Source organism: Varanus komodoensis, unplaced genomic scaffold, assembly GCF_004798865.1.
Source record: "Varanus komodoensis strain SLA01 unplaced genomic scaffold, ASM479886v1 scaffold24, whole genome shotgun sequence".
NCBI classification, from domain to species: domain Eukaryota; kingdom Metazoa; phylum Chordata; class Lepidosauria; order Squamata; family Varanidae; genus Varanus; species Varanus komodoensis.
In genome coordinates this window covers 4,258,098-4,278,176 of record NW_025335641.1, presented here as the reverse complement: position 1 = coordinate 4,278,176, position 20,079 = coordinate 4,258,098, and the positions used below count along the sequence as shown (strand labels likewise).

The 20,079-nt window shown below is 40.9% G+C and overlaps 1 protein-coding gene across 1 annotated transcript in view; it reads left to right on the top strand.

Moving 5' to 3' along the window:
* The window catches only part of SYDE2 (synapse defective Rho GTPase homolog 2), a 44,892-nt gene extending 25,078 nt beyond the window's left edge, over window positions 1-19,814 (top strand). Inside the window, exons 4-7 of the mRNA XM_044432607.1 lie at window positions 536-662; window positions 7,474-7,655; window positions 10,448-10,679; window positions 18,663-19,814. Of these exons, the coding sequence (XP_044288542.1) occupies window positions 536-662; window positions 7,474-7,655; window positions 10,448-10,679; window positions 18,663-19,153 (1,032 nt within the window). The 3' untranslated portion in view covers window positions 19,154-19,814. The remainder of the gene's footprint in view (window positions 1-535; window positions 663-7,473; window positions 7,656-10,447; window positions 10,680-18,662) is intronic.
* The last annotated feature ends 265 nt before the right edge of the window (window positions 19,815-20,079 follow it).

Sequence of the window (20,079 nt, the reverse complement as noted above, 5' to 3'; positions counted from 1 at the left end):
TAATGCTTACAAGCTGTACATTGGGAATGATGCTTTTCCTCACCCATCCAAATAGCAGCCCAAAGGTCCATTACAACGGTACAGCCAGAAAAGTAATAGCTCCATACCAACACATTTTGTTGTTGTTATTGTTTACATATATACCAATCTTTCCATTAAAATGCTGAAGGTGGCTACATCTTTCTTGCTGTGTATTTTCCCCACATCTGAATTGGCTGTAGAAGATCTAGCTACAAAGGAAATTGCTCTCTGAAAAGTCCCATAAGATAAATTGTACCACTGCTATGAAACTACGAACACAAAACCATTCATTGATTGTGAATTTCATTAGGGTGCAATCCTATGCGTGTTAGTACAGAAAAAACCCTACACCTCTCAGCATGTTTCTGCTAGCCAGTGATTCCAATTTCTTTTGGAATTTTGCATGGATATCTTAGTGCTGGGAATATTTAAAATAGTTTGATATATGATACATTCTTATTCCTCTTTTCATGGCAAACTGGGGCCATATGGTAAGGTTATGTTTTACTTCTAGGTTGTAGGCCTGTACCGTTTATGTGGATCAGCAGCTGTCAAGAAAGAGCTCCGAGAGGCATTTGAGAAGGATAGCAAAGCGGTTATTCTCTGTGAAACCCAGTACCCAGATATAAATGTGATAACAGGTAACAAACTTGACTTGTAAGTGAATACATGCATGAAACATCTGGAATATCACTTTGAAATTAACATTTTTAATATTTATGGAACAAGGTGGAGCCTTTTGATATTATATTGCATAAGCAAGTCCTGAAAGTAATTGTTATGAATACTATTCAAACGTGGCAATTTTTAGCTTCTTTATCCTGGTATCACTGTCTTAACTGCAAGCTGGGGGGGGGGGGTGGAATTGGTCCTTTAGGATGCAACCCTATGTCTGTTTTCAGGTTCCACAATCTACAGTAAGTCCTATCTCTGGTATAGCTGCATTGAAGCAGCTTCCTTGGGATATCTTGACTGGTCTGATACAGTTTAGTTTAGAATAAAGCTTTCACTCAGTTGGATAAAACATTCCTAGATTCCTTTTAATGGAAAATTCTTGTTTTGCTGCCTTCCTTCCTTTTGGATGACAACAAATCTCAAGAGTGGAATTTCCTGTAGGACGGAGCATTTTAAGGAACATCATTTGAATTACAGCAGTTTTAAAAGTAGAAGGTCCCTTGTGTTCTTGCCTCTGAATTTGAGCTGCTGCAGCTGTTTTTATTTGTGTGGTCAAACTTTGCTTTCTAGTATGTGCAGTAATGAGAATACAAGGGAAGACAAACTTGACTTATACTCTGATGGGGCCTGAGCTGATCAAGAAAGAGTTGTTGGGGTTGTGATACAAATATCAACCCAAATGTCCAGCTACTATGAAAAAGGCCAAGTACATATTAGGCCTAAGTAGAAGAGGCATTTAAAATAAAACTGCTAGTATTTCAGTATACAAATTTTAATATATTTTAATATCAATATATTTTAATATTTTAATGCAGCCTTTAATCTTTCTGGTGCCAGGTTCAGATGGTTCTCTACCACAAGGCATTTAACTGGTTTACTATTATACTGGGGTTTTGTTAGCTGCTTAAACAGATATTTTGGTTTAACTTGTATAAGCTATTGCAGCTTTTTACGTTTCATAAAATCATAGAGTAGTAGAGTTGGAAGGGGTCATGAAGGCCATCGGGTCCAACCTGCTGCTGTTGCAGGACACCAAGTTATCCCACTTGAATGGCTGTCCAGTTTCTTTTTGAATGTCTCTAGTGTGGGAGAGCCCACCACCTCTCTAGGCAGCTGGTTCCAGAGCACTGTTGGATTGCTCTGACAGTGAGGAAGCCTTTCCTTATGTCTAGCCTGAATCGGGGTCGTCACTACTTGAATTGATTATTCTGTGTCCTACACTCTGACATCAGCTAGAAGAGATCCTGACCTTCCTCTTTGTGACAGCCTTTGAGGTACTTATAGAGGGATATCATGTCCCCTCTCAGTCTTCTTTTCTCGAGGCTGAACATTTGTTTTAAATTTAGTTTTCAGTTTTGAATTATAACCTTTTATAATGCTCTTGTTGTCTGTTTTCATATTGTATTTATGGATTGTTGTAAATTGCCCAGAGAGCAATTTGGGCATTTTGGGCAATTTGGCTGTTGGGCAGTATAGTAACATATTTAAATATAATTATGGTGCAGCCACACTTGGAATACTGCGTACATTTCTGATCTGCACCCAAAAATGCTATAGAGTTGGAAAAAATCAAAAGCAACTCTCTTATTGGGAAAGTAACAACGTCTGGGATGCTTAGCTTGGAAAAATGCATGTAGAGAGTGACATGATGGTGATGTATTTTCCTTGCTTTCTCATAACACTAAAACCTGGTGTCATCTGCTGAAGCTGATGAGTTGGGGATCCAGGGTGTATATAAAAGGAAGCACTTCTTCAAACAGTACATAGTTAAACTGTGGAATTAATTCCTGTAAGATGTAGTGATGCTTACCAAGTTGAATGGTTTTAAAAGGGGGTTAAACAAGTCCATGGAAGAAAAGGTTATCAATAGCAACTAGTCTGATGAGTATATGGTACCTCCAGATTCATTTTTTGTGTTCTTATGTACCTTTGCAAGCTTAGACCAAGGATCTACCTATCTTGTTTCCACTAACAGCTATAGCCTGTGGAACACCTACAAACGGGACATGAAAGCAGCAAGCCTTTGCCCTCATGTGTTACCAGTGGTATGTGGTAGAGTAAAGCTATTACTTTTAAAGTGTATTTCTTAGCTGCTTTCCCAAACGACTATCTTACCAAGGTCCTTTTCAAGACCTATATGAGCAAGCAGACTCCTGCATTTTTCTTGCCACAGCAACTGTGCCACAGCACTCTGGCAAGCATGACATATGATCAGGGTTTCTTTTGGTGCTGAAGCTTCAGAGGTTGGTGGAAAGCATCTTTGTACTCGCAGAACCATTTCCAGCTCCACCTCCTCTCCAGAGTTGAAAAAATCGGCTGCCTAGCTAGTGAGCACCTTTGTGACAAAATTTCCTGCCCTCCTTTCCTGATCTAGACCCAGAAAGACTCGCAAAGGAACTTGCCTGGATGGAGCTGCACAGAGATATCCCGAGAGCCTTTGCCAGTAACACACAAATAGCACCTGTGCCCCACTTAACTTTCTCTAGGTGAAATATTGGTGAGGCACTTGGAAGAAGAGAGGGGATGGTGACCTTACTTTGTTTTCAGTTTTTGCAAGGTCAGCCAAAATGACAGATACTTGGATAAAGAGATGAGAGAACATGAAACTTGTGTTTTGAGGTCAGTAATCATGAAAATGAAATAGGGGCTGTTACATTTCCACTGTAAAGCCCACTGCATGACTTCTTCACGGTGCTGTACATTTCCTAGGCTCTTGTAACCCTGCCAGCTAGATGCTTGCCTTAAAAAAGGAGACTGTGAAGATTGTCAATATTTCTTTATTTTTTATTTATATCCTGCCTTTTTCCTACAAAGGGCTCAAGGCAGCTTACATCATCTCTCCCCTCCATCTTATCCCCACAACAACCACCCTGTGAGGTAGGTTGGGCTGAGTCTGTGACTGGCCCAGAGTCACCCAGTTGGCTCCATGGCTGAGCGGGGACTAGAACCCAGATCGTCTGAGTCCCAGTCCCATGCTCTTAACCACTACACCACACTAGCTCTCAAATATGGAATTCTGTTCTTAGAAAGTGCATCTATTGAATTGCGATGTTTGAATAGTGAGGAGAGAAATGCCACTAGAGAAACGCCACATAAGAGAAATATAGAAAAGAAATACATTTGCACTTTCAGGGTTAGGGACAGTTTTAGTTCTAAACATTTGTAATGCTCAAACTGATACGTTCATGAATATGTTATTACATGTGTTTCTTGTTAAAGGTATTTTGCTGAAAACTCAGTCTAAATTGTAGCTCTTAAGCAGCTTCTGGTTTGATGCTGTTTTTCTTCAAAAAGATTTTTATGTCATATTTCATTGTCTATTTTTTCCAAGACATTGAAGGCGTCTCTGTTTCGAAAGCTCCCCAGTTGGTCAAGGAATGCACATTTAATTGTGAAGCCTTGACTGAGAAATGTTCCAATGGCTGGCCACTGGCTTACACTCAATGAAATGCACATGTGATTTGGAATAACGTGGCCTGCTGGATTTAAATGCTAGCTGATTTCTGATATTGCTGCATCATGTCTGCTTCCAGCCATGTGAACTCTCATCTTAGAGTAAAGCAAGTTGTACAGTTAACAGTTCAGTGGGTCAGAAAAATGAGAATTTAATGAGGTGGATGCGGGGGGCTATGTGTTTTCTGCTTGCTGCCTAAATTGGTTCTGTGTGGACAATGGTTGAATCAAGAAAATTACAGCTGTCAGAAGAGGCAAGTCCATAAAAATAACTGCCATCTCTTACAGGGCTCAGTTAGTAAAAGGATTTGGAGGTGGGTCAGAGGGCTCACAAGTTATTCTTTTCAGGAATTAAGCAAGATAAAATGTTTTGAGAAGGAAATACCAGGTGACTCTGTTGCATAGCTCTGCACTGATATTATTAATAGAAGTTCCAAGTAGTGCCTCTGCACTAAATGCTTTAGAAACATAGGATAGCTGTCTCCTCACTTGGTGCAAGATCATCCCCCAACCCCAGAAAATTGATGGAACTCTTCTTAAGGAACATTTGACACGTTTATGTTTTTTCACTTTGTAAACAAAATCCATTCCTCTCCATTTGTTCCCTGTAGTGGTCTAATACATCTAATTCAAAATAATTGTGAAAAATGCAGCCCTTTGGGCTGCAAGTTACCAGAAAACTTCCCTTGTTTGCCAGGAAGATTTCTAGGTTTGGTGCCTGATGGATTTCTGTTGCCTCTTAGCTGCTGTGGAATTCATAAAGAGATGTTTACTGTCATGTTATGATTATGCAATTAGTCATTACATTCTGACTGAGCCATTTTACCTTGACACTAAAATTATGTAGTGTTCAGGGCTATTTGAGCTTCCCTTCAGTGAAGAGTGAAGATGGAATCCCTCACTTTACTCTTGAGGATTTTACTCTTAACAAAGTCTTCAATTAACACAGTTCACGTTACAATTGGGTCATAGGGCAGGATTTGTGGTAGGCACTCTGAGGCTTGCAACAAGTCTTGCTTTGTTAAAGAACACTCAGCAGTGGTATTTCTGTCATGGTTTGGGGATTAACAGGGCCTTTATTTGGCAGGTACTTAAACTGGTATCTCGGCTTCTTACTTCCAGTTTCCATTGTTTTCATCCTACATTAAATGATGCTGTTTATTAAAGTGCAGGTTGTCCTTACCTATTTGGTTAATAGCTCATAAATGGTTATGAAAGAGGGTTTTTTTTAATTTAAAAGTTAGATACCAGGCCTGAGATTTTAACAGTTTATAAAGTTAGATCCTCTACTTTTTGTGCCTAGATATTCTGTGGAGTTTATTTATTTTATTTAATTAATTTATTGAGCAGATTTATATAACATGAACCTTATTAAAATAGGATTTTGATTGGGATTCAGGTTCTATCTGTAATAAAGCAGATTACAATTTTACAGTTGGATGAGGCACACAAGCTCTTACATTTTATCCTGCTGAAATAACTAATACTACAAATCCTGTAAAGCAAAATATATGAAGTGTTTAAGATATGAAATAAATATTCTTACATAGGAATGTGTATGCCATTTTACAATCCACCCATTCATCTGTGGAATCTGTTTCCTTGTGGGCCTCGTCATGTTGAAACGAACATTTGCACTTTATGTTAAAGAGGGAAAGCCTAGTGCATTAGAGCAGTGCTAGTCTTGGCTCAGTTGGCACCAGTTTAAGATATTTGTAAACATAGGCAATGAACCAGTGTAAACTGTAGTGTAGAAATTCAGTAGCTTGCTAAAGGTTTCCTTCTACCTCCTTCAGTAGTGGGTACGTGCAAGAAATACCTGATGGCTCTTTGATCCAGTTCTTCTTCCACAGTTGCAATACACTCTGTGTTCTGGAGCAGATAGAACCTTGGATCTGGTCTACACATGCAACAGAATCAGCTATATGATTTCTAGCTGCAGGTGGTGGACCATATTTTTTAATGTTCCCTACATCAAGAGCTCTCTTCAAATAATGAAAAGGCCACATAGCACGCAAAAGGGTAAACAGTGTGTATTCTGTTTCCTAGGAGATTTTTAAGTAGCAGATCCTAAAATATTGGGCTCCACTTTTAGGTTGAGTAGACCATTCTGCCACCTCATTTCACTGTAAGTATAGATCCACCTACAGTGAATAAAATCCTTACCCGTGCTTCAGCTCCTTGCCTTCTTCCAAGAGAATCCTGATTGTGACACTCAGGACTGAAGAATGATGTGGAGTAACAGTTGTTTCTGGATATCAAATCTGCCCCAGACCCCACCTGTGTGTGAGCTGATGGGGTTTGGTAAGAATGTGCTCATTCTTTGGCTTTCAGTAGTGCCATGACCTAGAATACTTTTACTTCTGGAAGGAGCTGGTCAGTTTTCAAGAACTACATGGTGAATGGCAGTCTTGTTTCAGTGTGAAAAATGGTTCAGCAAATAAAGGATTTGGGGGAAAGAGTTAAACTGAGACTTTATTCATTTAATTTTACACTTGTATACCACCAGCCATTCCAATAGGGATCTCTAGGTGGCTTATAACAATAGTCAAAACATGATCCTTAAAAGCAATAAAATGATAAAAAATCATATAAAAACATCATAATAAAACAGCAACCATATCATTAGTGACCATTTTTTTAAAATATGGCAAGTTAGGACAACATATTTTAATTAATGTTAATGATGTATAGTATATATATATAATGATGTATAAGTTAAAATAAGTTGTTGAAATACCTGGTAAAGAGAAATGTTTTCACCTACTGCCAGAAAAAGAATAATATTGGTGCCAGGCAAATCTCTCTGAGGAGTATATTTCATAAGGTTGGGGGGCAGCCACCACGGCAGCCCTTCTTTTATTTGCCATGCCTCTCGTTGAGGAATGGCTCTTTTAGAAGGCCCTCCTGCCCAGATCTTAATGGGTGGGTAGGTATATATGGGAGAAGATGGTCCTTTAGGTAGCCAGGTCCTAAGCCGTTTAGGGCTTTATATGTGAAAACAAGTTCTTTAAATTGGGTCTGGGCTCAACTAGGAAGCAATGTAGTTTGTATACAACTGGTGTTATATTGGCCTGCAAACTTACAATTAGTTGTTCACAGAATTGTTCTCAGATTTGAGAATCAGAATTAACTTCAAGATTCCATACAGGCAAACAGAGGGATGCTTGCTCATGCACATGATTTGAGATCCTGTCCTGAGAGGCAGTGCTGGGAATGCACAAAGTGGTGGACTTGGGGCCTGTCCTGATGTTCTCAGCGTTCCACAGAGTTGCCTACTGGTGTAAGTAAGTTCATTGCACATTGTTTGCATCTCTTACAAAGGTGTCCTCAAGGATTATTTAAGAGAATTACCTTCTCCCTTGATCACCAAACAACTCTACGAAGCAGTGTTGGATGCCATGGTGAAGAAACCTTTGAAAATGACAGCAAATGGATGTGAGAATGACCCTAGTGATTCTGAGCACACAGTGGCTCTCTTGGATTGCCTGCCAGAAGTTGAGAAGGTGAGTATTATTGGCCTCTTCTGGATGGTTTATCAAATGTCATATCTAACTTAGTTTAATAAAAACTTTAAAAAACCTACCAAGTGCTGATTCGAGCCAAGTAGGCTCATTCATAAGACCCTGGTATTCATGAACCTAAAACAGATGGCCAGACACATCACACTGAGTGAATGCACCCTTAATCATAGCAATATTGTCATCTCTGTGTTGCTGTTTTTTCACAAATATTGAAAATATTTATATTTGGGTGGGTATATCTCATTCAAAGAATTAGCATGCACTTCTTATTATAAGAACTTGCTGGGTCCAGCATCTCGTAGCCAGTCTCTGTGCAGTTCACATTTAAGCCCCTGTAGAAGGCAACTTCAGACAAAATCTTCTTCCCATTTTGAAAGAACATGTGAAGAGGGGAGGGAGTTTTGTGGGTTAGCTCCCCCCCCATCAGTTTGTATGTTCACCTGGCATGCAAAGGGGCACTAAAATGCTTATTGATGTGCACACATAGAACTCAGGGAATGCCTGGTGGATTATTCCCATGTATATAGAGATCCAGGAGCCACAGAAAAATCATACGCACATGGTAGAAAACAACGCATGCAGCTGCAGATCCTCTTTTAAATGTATGTTTAACAGTTGCTGCATGGTGCCCTCTACTAAAGACCCTTTTCTAAACTGAATCATGGTTTGCCTCTTCAGCAGTGAAGGAAAAAAAGGGAAAAGCAAATCTCTGCTCCTCCCTGGTTTGGGATATGCTGATGCTGGGAAATCTGGCTTGATTGAGCTCAGTGGATTTGCTTCCTGCTTCCAGTCTGATGATCAGATGTGGACTGACCTGGGGAGATTTCATAGACTTCAGATGGGTGGCAAGTTTCTCATTTAAAAGAAAAACACACACTAAGGAAATCTGTGCAAATCACACAATTTGCACAAAGTGGACTAGCATGATTTGTGCTAATTGGAATCTGGAAATAATGTGATTCTAATGAAATTTTGTCTGGTCCAGGATGTAGGTGGCAGGTGTCTATGGCTGGAGCAGCATTGGATTTTCACCCCCTCTTAGATTTCTCTCAGATCCCTAGGCATGCAGGCATACGCCCCCTTTAGGGCACTGGCAGGGGAAAACTTTGATCAGTCCTGTGTGATCCTAAGTGCTCAGATATTACATAGGGTTCATGAAATCAGGTGAGATTGCACAAACACCTGGGAATGACTACATGAATGAAAGAATTAGCTTTGCTGATGGCAGTACGTTAATTTTGAATAAAAAAAACACATTGACTAAGTCAACAATCGTGTGCCTCTTTTGACTATTTCAAGGTGGTTGTTGTTGTTTAATTGACTTAATAAATGATCATATGGTCACTTCCCCCCCTCCAAAAAAACCTGAAATGTTCAGGCAACCCTAAGTAAAACCTGCTGCTTAATTAATGTCAGGTACAGGCAAAATATTCTTTATTGCAACATGGAATTCTAACCTGTCAAGGAGGATGTCTGTGAAAGGAACCAGCTGTACCACTTTATAGGCAGGCAGCTAGGCATTGGCAATGTTTTTCTAAGCAATGTTACTTAATCCTGAAGCCTTACAAAAAGGGCTATTTATGTGTTCCTTCAGCATCTTACCCTTTCCCATTCCTCAGCTTTGGATTCAATCCTAAACATAAATATTTGATAGTAAATTCTGCTGAACACAGTGGGAGTTGATTCTGAGTTAAACATAGTGATGATTAGGCATTTAATAAAGCATTACTTTTGACTTCAGCAGATATGGAATAAAGGGCTAGCTTGGTTTTCACAACACCAAATTACTTTTCCCATTGCTTTGTGATGAGGTTACAACTTGGATTCAAAGGCTGCCCTGAAAAACAGCTAGGGTGGATGTCTTAAAGAAAAGGAGTAACATTTTAATTACGTGGCGGTCTTACAAGTCTCCCATTGCTGCCGCCAGTGAAGGGCCATAGCTCAGCATTATTTAGTACTTGCTTTGCATGCAAAAGGTTTAATTCCTGATTCAATCCCTGACATTTCCAGGTAGGCATAGGAAAAACCTCTGCCTGGAACTCCAGAGAACTGCTGCCAGTCAGTGTAGGCAGTACTGCGTTGGATGGACCAGTGGTCTGACTTGGTAAAAAGAGGCTTCCTTATGTTCCTAGAAGTCTTGTAAACTGCTCTAAGAATTGTACCTGGTGATATGGGGAGGGCTATTAAAGCTAAATAAATAGAATGCCATTTAATGTATAAATGTTTAAAATATGTTAAAAATATAATATATATTTATAATAAAATATAATACACATGTTTAAAATATAATACAAACAAATGTGGCTTCTAATGAAAGGTCCAAAGCCTTCTAATTCTGTGAACTGCCCGGAGGAGTTTGGCTATTGGGCAGTACAGAAAAGTAAGAAACAAATAAGGTTTGCTGCAGTTACTGGTCCCACCTCAACAATACACGTTACAGCACAATTCTGTGCATTAGCTATTCAGTGGAACTAACTTAAAGGTAAGTATGTGTAGGGTTGCAATTTAGTGCACTTTACACAGCTTTCCTGGAAGAGGAGTGGCAGAATAATGACAAAACATAAAAGTGCCATATCGCTGTGCCTTTCTGTTTAATACATGCAAAAATACTATCAAAAAGTTATTTTCTGTTGACTGCCAGCATTGTGCATAAATGACAATATTGTGGCTACATTAAAAGGACATGACCTTAAAGAAGATAAAATCTCTCTCACCCTCCCCTGCTCTCCATAATTAACTCACCAAAATAGTTCTTTTTTCAAACTTTATTTTAGGCAACTCTAAGGATGCTGCTGGACCATCTGAAATTGGTGGCTTCATACCATGAAGTAAACAGAATGACATGCCAGAACTTAGCTGTATGTTTTGGGCCTGTGTTACTGAGCCAGCGGCAGGAAACCACCAATCATAACAACAGAGTTTTCACAGATTCAGAAGAGCTTGCCAGTGCCTTGGATTTTAAAAAACACATAGAAGTTTTACATTACCTACTCCAGTTGTGGCCAGGTAAAAAGTCTCAGAGGAGTGTGTGCTGAAAAAAAATCTCACTTTTATTTCTAAAGAAGTAGTTGTGTTAGTCTGTTCAGGAAAAACAAGAAAGAGTTGTGTGGCAGCTTATAGACTAGTAAAATAATTATGCTATAAACTTGCATGAATTGGAGTCCAGTTCATCAGATGCACACAGTATTACCATAAGGAAGAAAGAATTTGCACAAATGGTTATAGAAAGGGGAGAATATTGTAAGCAGTGAGGAATGGACTGACAATTACATTGGTGCTTAAATGTACACAATATGGTTACAGTGACTATTCACAAAGGCGTGTTGATGGTAACGCAGATAGCTTGGCATTGGTAACTGAATTAATGTCTGTAGTGAGATAAAACCCTATTATCTCAGTTCAGGCTAATGATGAGAGAATTTAGCTGCTTGATAAGCTGTAATTCAGCTTGAATTTCATCCTAAAACCTCCTCTTTGAAGTTTCCATCCCACCCACAGAAATAGCCACATTAAGGTCAGTAATACAGTACTAGAAAGTTCTAAGTTCTTAGTAGCATAGTAGTTAGAGTCTTAGACTGCCTGGAACTTGGAAATTCAGGTTTTAGTCCTCGCTCATCCACAAAGCCTACTGGTTGTCTTTTGCCCAATCAAAGATGCTTAGCCTAACCTACTTCACAGGGTTGTTGTTGTGAAGGTAAAATGAATAGGATGGGAACCTTGTAAACTGATTTGAGCTTCTTGCAAGGAGGAGGAAAGTTGGGGTATAATTGCATAATAATAATAATTCTTTGTGTTTCTTTGAAGCATTTGGGGGAAAATATTTTCAGTTAAAGATGGTGGCAGTAATTATTTATCCTGCTTGGTTTCATCTGAGCTGCAGTAGCGAAATAGGATAATAGGCCAGTGTGTTTTTCCTATAGGCAGGAACTGGAAAGTTGCTTAGCAAAAATGCCATATTTTCAGTAGAATTTAGTTGTAGTGTTTCAGAACACTGACTGGCGTGGAGGTGAGGTGGCAGTGATGGCAGAGTATGCCTCTCTCAGTACTTCTCCCCTCGCCAGTTGCTGGTGCATCAACAAATAACTTAGGCCCCAGGAGCATTTCCAGAATGCTCGCCAAAGCTAAAAAATAATATTATCAAGAGCTTAATTTCATTTTCGGCAGAGCTACTTCAGTACTCAGGAATAAAGCTGATGATTCTGGCAAATCAAAGTCAGAAATTTGACTGCACAGTGGAAGATAATGTTATTTTTACGTAAAGGGCAGCTGTTGTTACTGTACGCCTTTTGTATTGAGGAACAGCAGATCTAAATGAGTTGTGCAGATGGAGGCTTGGTCCTAAAATGGGCTAATTGCAAATTGGACTTGTTAAATTGACTGTGATCAAGTGTAATGTCTGTTTGAATCAGTGCAGACCTTTGTGCGAGTGATATTTTCATTTAATACCTTTAAGTGTGGTGTCACTTCATCAACACAGACTGAAGAGATGTTCAGTTGCTTAGTACAAGCCACAGTTTTTATAGAACAGATTTGTGGTGCTATGTTTTTTCTCACACGTTTTGTGTGTGTAAAGACAAATGTAATTAATGCCAATCTGGTCTTCAATCCCTTCTCCTATTTTGGATTCTTTTTTCTTCCGTGATAAGGTTGTAACATTTCCTTTTGAACCTATTTCAGGCTGCTGTAGCAAATCTCTGGGGCTCTGTGTGGAATTATTAAAACCTGCTGGCTGGGGAATGCTGGAAGGTGTATAGGACTTTCTCCTGTCTAGGACTGTACCCTTAAATTTACAACTTTACCCTCTAGAAGGCAAACAATAAGAATAGGAAACCAGTTCAGAACTCCACAGGTGCAAGATTTACTGTAGCTCCCAAACTTGCAATATATCTACAGTGTATCAAAGAACGGTAAACAAATTCATTCCTAGGCCATCTGAGTTTTAAAGACATGGAAAATTTCTTAGTGCTATCTATTTGCTTCTGTCTGATTACTGATATAGGCAATTGAAAGAACTGAATGCTTGCTGCATGGATTTCTCATCTTTGAGCTGGCTTTGCGGTCCTAGAACCATATTCAGAAACTGCTTTCACTTCCTTTCATTCAAGCTCTGTCATCAGCCTCTGTGATAGGGGAGAGAAAGTATGCAGAAAAAAAAAATCCTAACTTCACTGTGCTGCAAAGGCTGGAGGCCAGTAATTGCAGAAAGCCATCTCAGTTTTAAAGATGGGTGTTGCGTAAATGTCAGTGCCAGTGCCAATGTTTGATCTTCCAGCTCCAGCTTTCCAGTCCAGTGTCTTATGTAATAAATGCATCTCCATTGCCAACCTGTGCAGTATGTGGATAAGTCTGTATTATGCACATGTGGATCCATTCAGTGATTAATGGCTTTGCAAGTGTGCTCTCTGGATGCATGTGTTACTATGATACAAGCAAGCAGGATCTGTGATTAGGTTTCACTGGAGTAAGGGCAGAGAAGAGCTTTGTTACAACGAAGACAGAAACTCTGCTGGTCCAATCTCTACACAGGTTGAATATCTAGAAGTGCACACTAGTTATCCAAATTCCTTGAGATATCTATGTCTGTACTGGCTTGAAAGTTACGTTGCTTGCCACTCTAACATCCTGTGTCCAAAGAATATCTCCTGAAAAGATTTTCGGACGCCTTTCAGATCGTCTACCACTCCTTTCCCCTCTGCTTTTTTCTGTTTCCTAACCTTTTTCACAACTGCTTTCCTGAAGACGGTCCCTATAAATGCAATGCTTGATCTAGTAGCAATTCAGGCAGCTACTTTCCAGACTGTCCTGTGTAGGCCAGGCTGAAAGATTTCTGAGCAATGTGCCTGAGCTTCAGCAGGAGCATCTCCTGATGGCCACTTGTATAATGTCCGAGACTATGATGGGGCAGGTGCCTGCAGTCCTACATTCCAGGTCACTTGCAGTCATGATGGCCAAGCTGCCGATCAGCAGTGGTCAGCTGAGGTTTTATCAGTAATTTGATAAATGAGGAGGAGAAATGTCTACAAAAGTAGGGTTCCAGCTGGTTGGCCTAGGATTGATGTATCACTGATTTCAAGTAGAGTTATAGACCATCAAGTATGAGGAGAAAGCTTTTCTCCGTTCTGTCTAATTATGCATTTATAGTCAAAACACCAAAGCTTGGCATGAACGAGAGGATTTCTGTCCTTTCTGTAGCTGCACGGGATCATGCAGTGTCCATTTGCTCTTCAAGAATTTAATTAAACATTGTGCAGTGAGCTCTGCTGCTCTGAAGGAACCAAAGCCAGGGCATGGGGTCTCCAAAATTAATCCTCCTATGGATTTGGAAAACCTGATAACATGCTTGTGCCCCAGTTCAGCTCCTTATTTAATAAATAAATAAATGGAAAACACATGGTCCTTGTTCACTCAGCAAGCGTAACAAAGCTGGCACTTAGGGTTTAACACATGACCCCTTTTTCTTTAGAGAGCAAATCCTAAACAGAAGAGCTTTTGTTGATGTGCAGGGTGCTCCCCCCATCTCATTTTCTTTTTTAAAAAATAGAACTGTTAAAGGCTAATAAGAGACATAACCTCTCTCCCAAGATTGACTTCTATACAGAAGTGTTTGGGTTCAAGTGAAAGCACATTCACACAAATAGCTCAAAAGTGGTGGCCACAGTAAACACCTGTATGTTGGATCCTGGTTGTGGCATGTTGCTTCTGTGCAGGATTTGGCTTTTGGTATATTCCAGCAAATGTTCCTTTTCAAAGTCTTAATGCTACATTTTGCTGTATTTCTTTAAAATCTGATAGTGCCTCTTTCCATTCAGATTGAATAGAACTCCCACAGTAGTTCCAGTTACAGAATATTTTTTCAAAGCCCTCAGATTTAGTGCAAAGCTGGCTGGTTGAAAATTGTTAGTGCTGTTTCTGAAATGAAGGCCCTTAGCTTGTTGATGTGGCATTCTTTGGATTTTTCTAGTGGAAAAATGTCTAATAATGTCCAGTGGGTTATCAGAAGCAATGTCTTACTTACACAAGAGGTTACACATTACTGGCACCCTAAGTTGAACAAACTTATCCAGTGCTTTCCCCCTTTGTTCTTCATGCTGAGCAGTCGTGTGAAGAATGTTCACAAAATCTTTAGTGCTTCAGATCTCTTTAGTTTTTGTGCTTCAAATTAAGGGTCACTAATGAAAGAAAAATTGATTTGGATTTCTGCCCTCTCTTTACATGTATGCAGCATATTTCTAAACAGAAATATTTATTGCTGTTTGCAACACAGAAAGCCATCTAATATAATACTGAGCCAGACTGTTCTTCCTTCTGACTCAGCCTTGCCAACACAGAATGGCAGTGCTCTCTAGAGTCGTGGACTTCCTCAAGTGGAGGAAGCCAGCTAGACCCAGCGTCTGCAGCCAGGATGGCAGTCCTCAATTTGAACTTCCTGGAGAAGGAGGAACAATCTTCACTTTGACTTCCTGCCTTCTGGTGGGAGGCTGATTCTTGAAGCTCTCAAATAGTGAGAGCAACAATGGCAAAAAAGAGGGAAAGGTGGAGGCAGCCATTCTGCACTAGTATCCAGGTGGGTGGATCACCTAAGGGACCATGGCGCTAAGGAGCAACTGCCACCCAATAAGCTTTCTTGGTTTATAACTCCAGTTGGTTTATAACACCAATTTATAAATTGGTGATATATCAATCCTAGGCCAACCAGCTCTAGAACCCTACTTTTGTAGGCATTTCTGCTCTGCAAAGAGGTTCATCCGTCCAATTGCTGACAAACAAGCTTTGCCTCTGTATAGGTGCTGAGGAAGTGCTTGGGCGACAGGATTCCCATATGCCACTGCTCATGTGCATTGCCTTAGTGAGGCAGCTCACCCACAGGCTTCCTTCTCACTGCTGCACAGGCACAGTGAGGACCTGGAATATTGAGCAAGCAGTGGAGACCAGGAAATGGGTAGCCTCAGCCCTCGTTGGCTTCCTTCCACCCAGGAACCCAACACAGTGGGATGGAAGCTGGAAGTGGAAAAAAGAGACATTGCTGACAACTTACTCCTAGAAAAGGTGCTGGACTGGGCAAGGAACCCTATTTTCCCAGTCACCCTGGGCACACAGGGCTTTTGAGGCTCCATATCTCCCACTACCAGAGTCCAAGCCACACAGAGGAGCATGTGCTTCCCAAGTACAGAGAAAAACCATACAAAGGTTTCCTTCTCCATCCAAAGGCTTTCCCAAAGTTGACTGTTAGCTGCCTCAATATCCTGGCGCTGGCAGACCATGAAGTGGCACCAGTGGCCTTACAGTGACTTCCTCTCCTAAATGAGGAGGTTGAAACCACCCCAACTCACCCAGTGGTGCCTTTGTTGGAAATCCTGTGCAAAGAATGTTCAAGGCCAGGCAAGCCTAAGGCAAGTGAGTGCTCATCAAGACACATTCCGGGGAAAAGACACACAGCGGCTCTTGCAGGAAACTCATGCAGCTTCAGGAGACCCATCCCAGGCTCCTCCCGGCTGGAAGTGAGAGCTTCAGCATCAAGTGCTGTGCCAAGAAGAAACATGTGACTGCAAAACTGCAGCGTGGATGCAAAATCCAACCTGGCAAGCATCCCATTTGCAGCAACACACCTGTTTTGCAAATCCCTAGATAAGGTCCTGGTTGAGACCAAGAACAAGAAAAAGGTTGTGCCAGATATACAGAAGAAAAAGATGAGACACTTTCCAGCAAAGACCAAACCATTTAATTCCTTTGGACCTTCCTTGCCGACAAAATATTGCCCAGAGAAAACAAAGATGGCAGCAGCACCCCAGGCTCAAGTCAAAGATTTAGAAAAGCCAGCTCTGGCAAGGGGGAAAGGTCTGGCATGGCATTCCAACCTGTTTCTCTTAGCGGAAGGATGGCTGCCAACTTTTCAGATCTTTGGCGGTAGTTCTTTTCTGACCTTTGATTCCCTTGGAAGACACGTAGGGACAGATTCTCCAGGGCAGAGTACCTAAGGGATCTCTCCAGCCTCTGATGATTCTAGCAGTGTTGTAAAACTTGCTACAGATATGAACCATAGAGAAGTTTCCTGAAAAGGAAAGAAGGTAGGACATTATCTCTGTGTTCATGAATGCCCCAAAATAGAGTGGGAAAGGCCGGCCATTTCTCAAAAAGTGACTCAAAAGAATCTTTCAGGATGACCTAAAGGAATCCTTAAGCCTAACGCCCTGAGCAGGGGGGTCTTGGTTCCAGAAGAATACAGTGCGTTGTTGGCAAGTTGTTGGTCTAGTACCAGCCAGAAGTGTGCATTCATTGGAAGAATCAACTGGGGATCCTAGGGGTAATGCTGTCTCCTCTGAGAAGTTCAAAATGGAGACTGTGTTCCTGCCCTGGTGGCGTGGCCTTCTCTTGGCGAACTGCCCTCCATCACTCAAAGAGGAAATTCACCAAAGAGTAAAAATTTTCTTGTTTCTTAGCGCTACCTGGAGCTGTCCAGGATTGAACCTTCTGCATGTGCATTATATGTTCTTAGCTTTGGCCATTTGCCCAAGGGAGTTGTTTACATTCAGACTCCTGATCCTTCCAGTTCAGGGGAGATTTCACAGAAAAGTGCTTTGTACTGCTGCTTTCTGTAGTACATTTGCCAGACCTGTACTTGCTAGAAGGTTTGACTGCGCTATCTTCTGCATTCCTTGCCATGTGACACACATACTGTGTAAGAGGCTTTAAAGCTGAGTTAAAGCTGTTTTCCTCTCAAACTCTCCAACCACAGCAATGCCTTTGGTCTCACTTTTCCCTTTCTTACAGACTGTTTCTTAGCTTCATTATCTTTCACCTTTATGACTTCTGACAAATTTTTCCCAACATGGGCCGGGGCATAATGAATTTTGTGGCGCCTACTCCTGGACCCAGAACATAGTAGCTCCTCTGCCCCCATACCTTTCCAAAACAGTGGCTGGGGAGGTTGTCACAAAATATAAGGGAAAAACCCTTGTTTCCCTGTACTGTGAATTCTGTTTCTAGTTCTTTCAGTGCAGAATAATCTGCGTTGTCGTTTGTTAGACCAGGGAGGTCCTCCATATGTTGTTGTATTGCATCTTCCGTAATCCCTCCCCATGCTGTCTGGGGCTGATGGGAGTTGCAGTCCAGCAACATCTTAAGGGCCAAATATTCCTCATCCTACTTCTGCAGACCCTATCCTTCCTGCCACATCCCTTATGAACTCCTACTGACAGATTTAATCCTGGGCAGGAACCGAAGACCTTTTGGTATTCCATAAAGCAGCCACCGCATTCCGAAATTAAACAAATGTGGCACGGTGCTTGGAGTTTAGTAATATATACAGGACAAAGACATACACGAAATATGCAGTAGTTGTTGATCAATAAAACATTTGTGCTGTTTATCATAGGAAGCCGGTAACAAGAGGAGACTCTTAGTTTCTTGGGCTGTTAAACCATGAGTCCAGGTAATAAAAATACCAAATGTGTGTTGAGTGTATTTTTCCTCCCTCTGAGCTGGAGTTAATGGCTGCTTAGAAAGAAACATTGGAAAGCTTCGGCTGGCTTTGCACACATTTGGATTCCAGAAGGGCAGCTTTCTAGAATAGTGACTTTATTTTCGAATGATTTAACCCTTGCTGTGCCTGCTTTCTCTTACACAACTGAATGCGGATGGCAGATGGAAGCGCTTCAGCTCTTATTTGAACTGTACTGGGTTTGTGGATTGTGATTAACTGGCAAAGTTAATCATGGCATCTCTAAATTTAGGACTCCTGCATTACAGGTTGATTAAGGCATGGTGGTTTTGAGACAGAACTTTTTTCTTAGGCTTTCCCCTCCTAATATAAGATTACTAGCTAGCACCAAAACCAAAATAGTAGAATGTATTGGCTGTTGAGTCTGCATGCATAAATGCATGTTCCAAATCACGTCAAAGCAGATAGAAAGAATGGCAAATGTTGCACTGTTCATTTCTTAGAATATGTGCAGCTCAGCTAACAGGTATGAAAACTGTTCTTTGTCTTAGTGCAACCACTGATCACCAGAGGATCTGCCTCACCCGAGCAGCCATCTTCCATGAGTTATCTGAGACCTAAGAAGCAACGGCCTCAAATGTTGAACTTAAGTGGTACTGAGATGTCCAGGATCCTGAGGCCTAGGCCAGCTAGACTCGATAGTCCTTCAAGTAACCGCTATGCTGGAGACTGGAGTGGCTGTGGAGAGAGCTACTTTACTGGTCCCAAAGAGGCTCTGAACGAAGCAGACTATGATGACGTCCCTTCTGAAGATGCAGAAAGTGGGGACGATGCTGGCAGAGTGGGTGGTTCAGAGACGTTGCTTGGACAACCCAATTGCATGTCCAAAGAACATACATTTCAGGCTTACTTGACAATGCAAACAATGGATTCCACAGTGAACCACCGGGTAAACCTCAAGGACTTACAGGAAAGCATTGATATTCTGATAGGAAACTTGGAGCGGGAACTCAATAAAAACAAATTCAATGTCAGTTATTAATACTCTCCTTCAGCAACACCTCCCTTTTCATATATCCCTTTCCCTAAGAGTTGGAAAACACCCAACCATGGGCAGAGTGCTGGTATTGTAATTGTATTGTGCAGTGGTTTTGTTCTACCATAGGGTTAGTGCATTAACATTTCACAGTCTCTTGCTTTGACATTGCTTCTCTCTCTGTCTACCCTTCCCATTCTTATTTGAAAAAGGTATCAGCTTGACTACCTGAGTTTAGATTGGTATATTACCTTTTGTGAAATGATTCTAGAATTCCCCCTTTCGTCTTCAAGGTACTATGCACTTATAAAATCAAAAATCACGATGCAAGGTACACAAGGCAGAAGCTCTGCTACATCACTCAGGAGCAGCACTCCTTGTTCCTGAAACTTTAGCCCTGGTACCAGATGCTCCCCCGGAAGGGAGGATTAATGTTGTTGCTTATGTGATAATATGCAGCACAAGCCGTAGCTAGATCGTGTTCTACCATATTTAGACACCTTTTCACTTGCAATGCAAAAGCTGCTATGAAAAATAAGCTTTTTTATATATCTGTCTCTATCTATATATATGAAAAAGTTTAATTGTACAAAATAATAATGTATTCTGCATTAACACTTTCCAGCAATTATTTAAAACTGCAAAAATTAAATATTTTTCTAACTTTGGTTTTGTACATATTTATATATTAAAAAATATTGGAGTTGATCCACTCTGGGTGCAGAGCCTGTGCATTGAGCAATTATTATGGGCATAATAGAGCATAGCATAGAAAAATGCCCCACTTCTGCAGAGCCCATGCATGGTTGTATAGGCAGGACAGGCCATTGTAGGAAAGAGGGGGACTGTGCATCACTCACATATCCCATCCCGGCCTTCTTCGCACCCCACGTAGTACACACAGCAGGATGTGTATGTGTGCATGTTTGTGG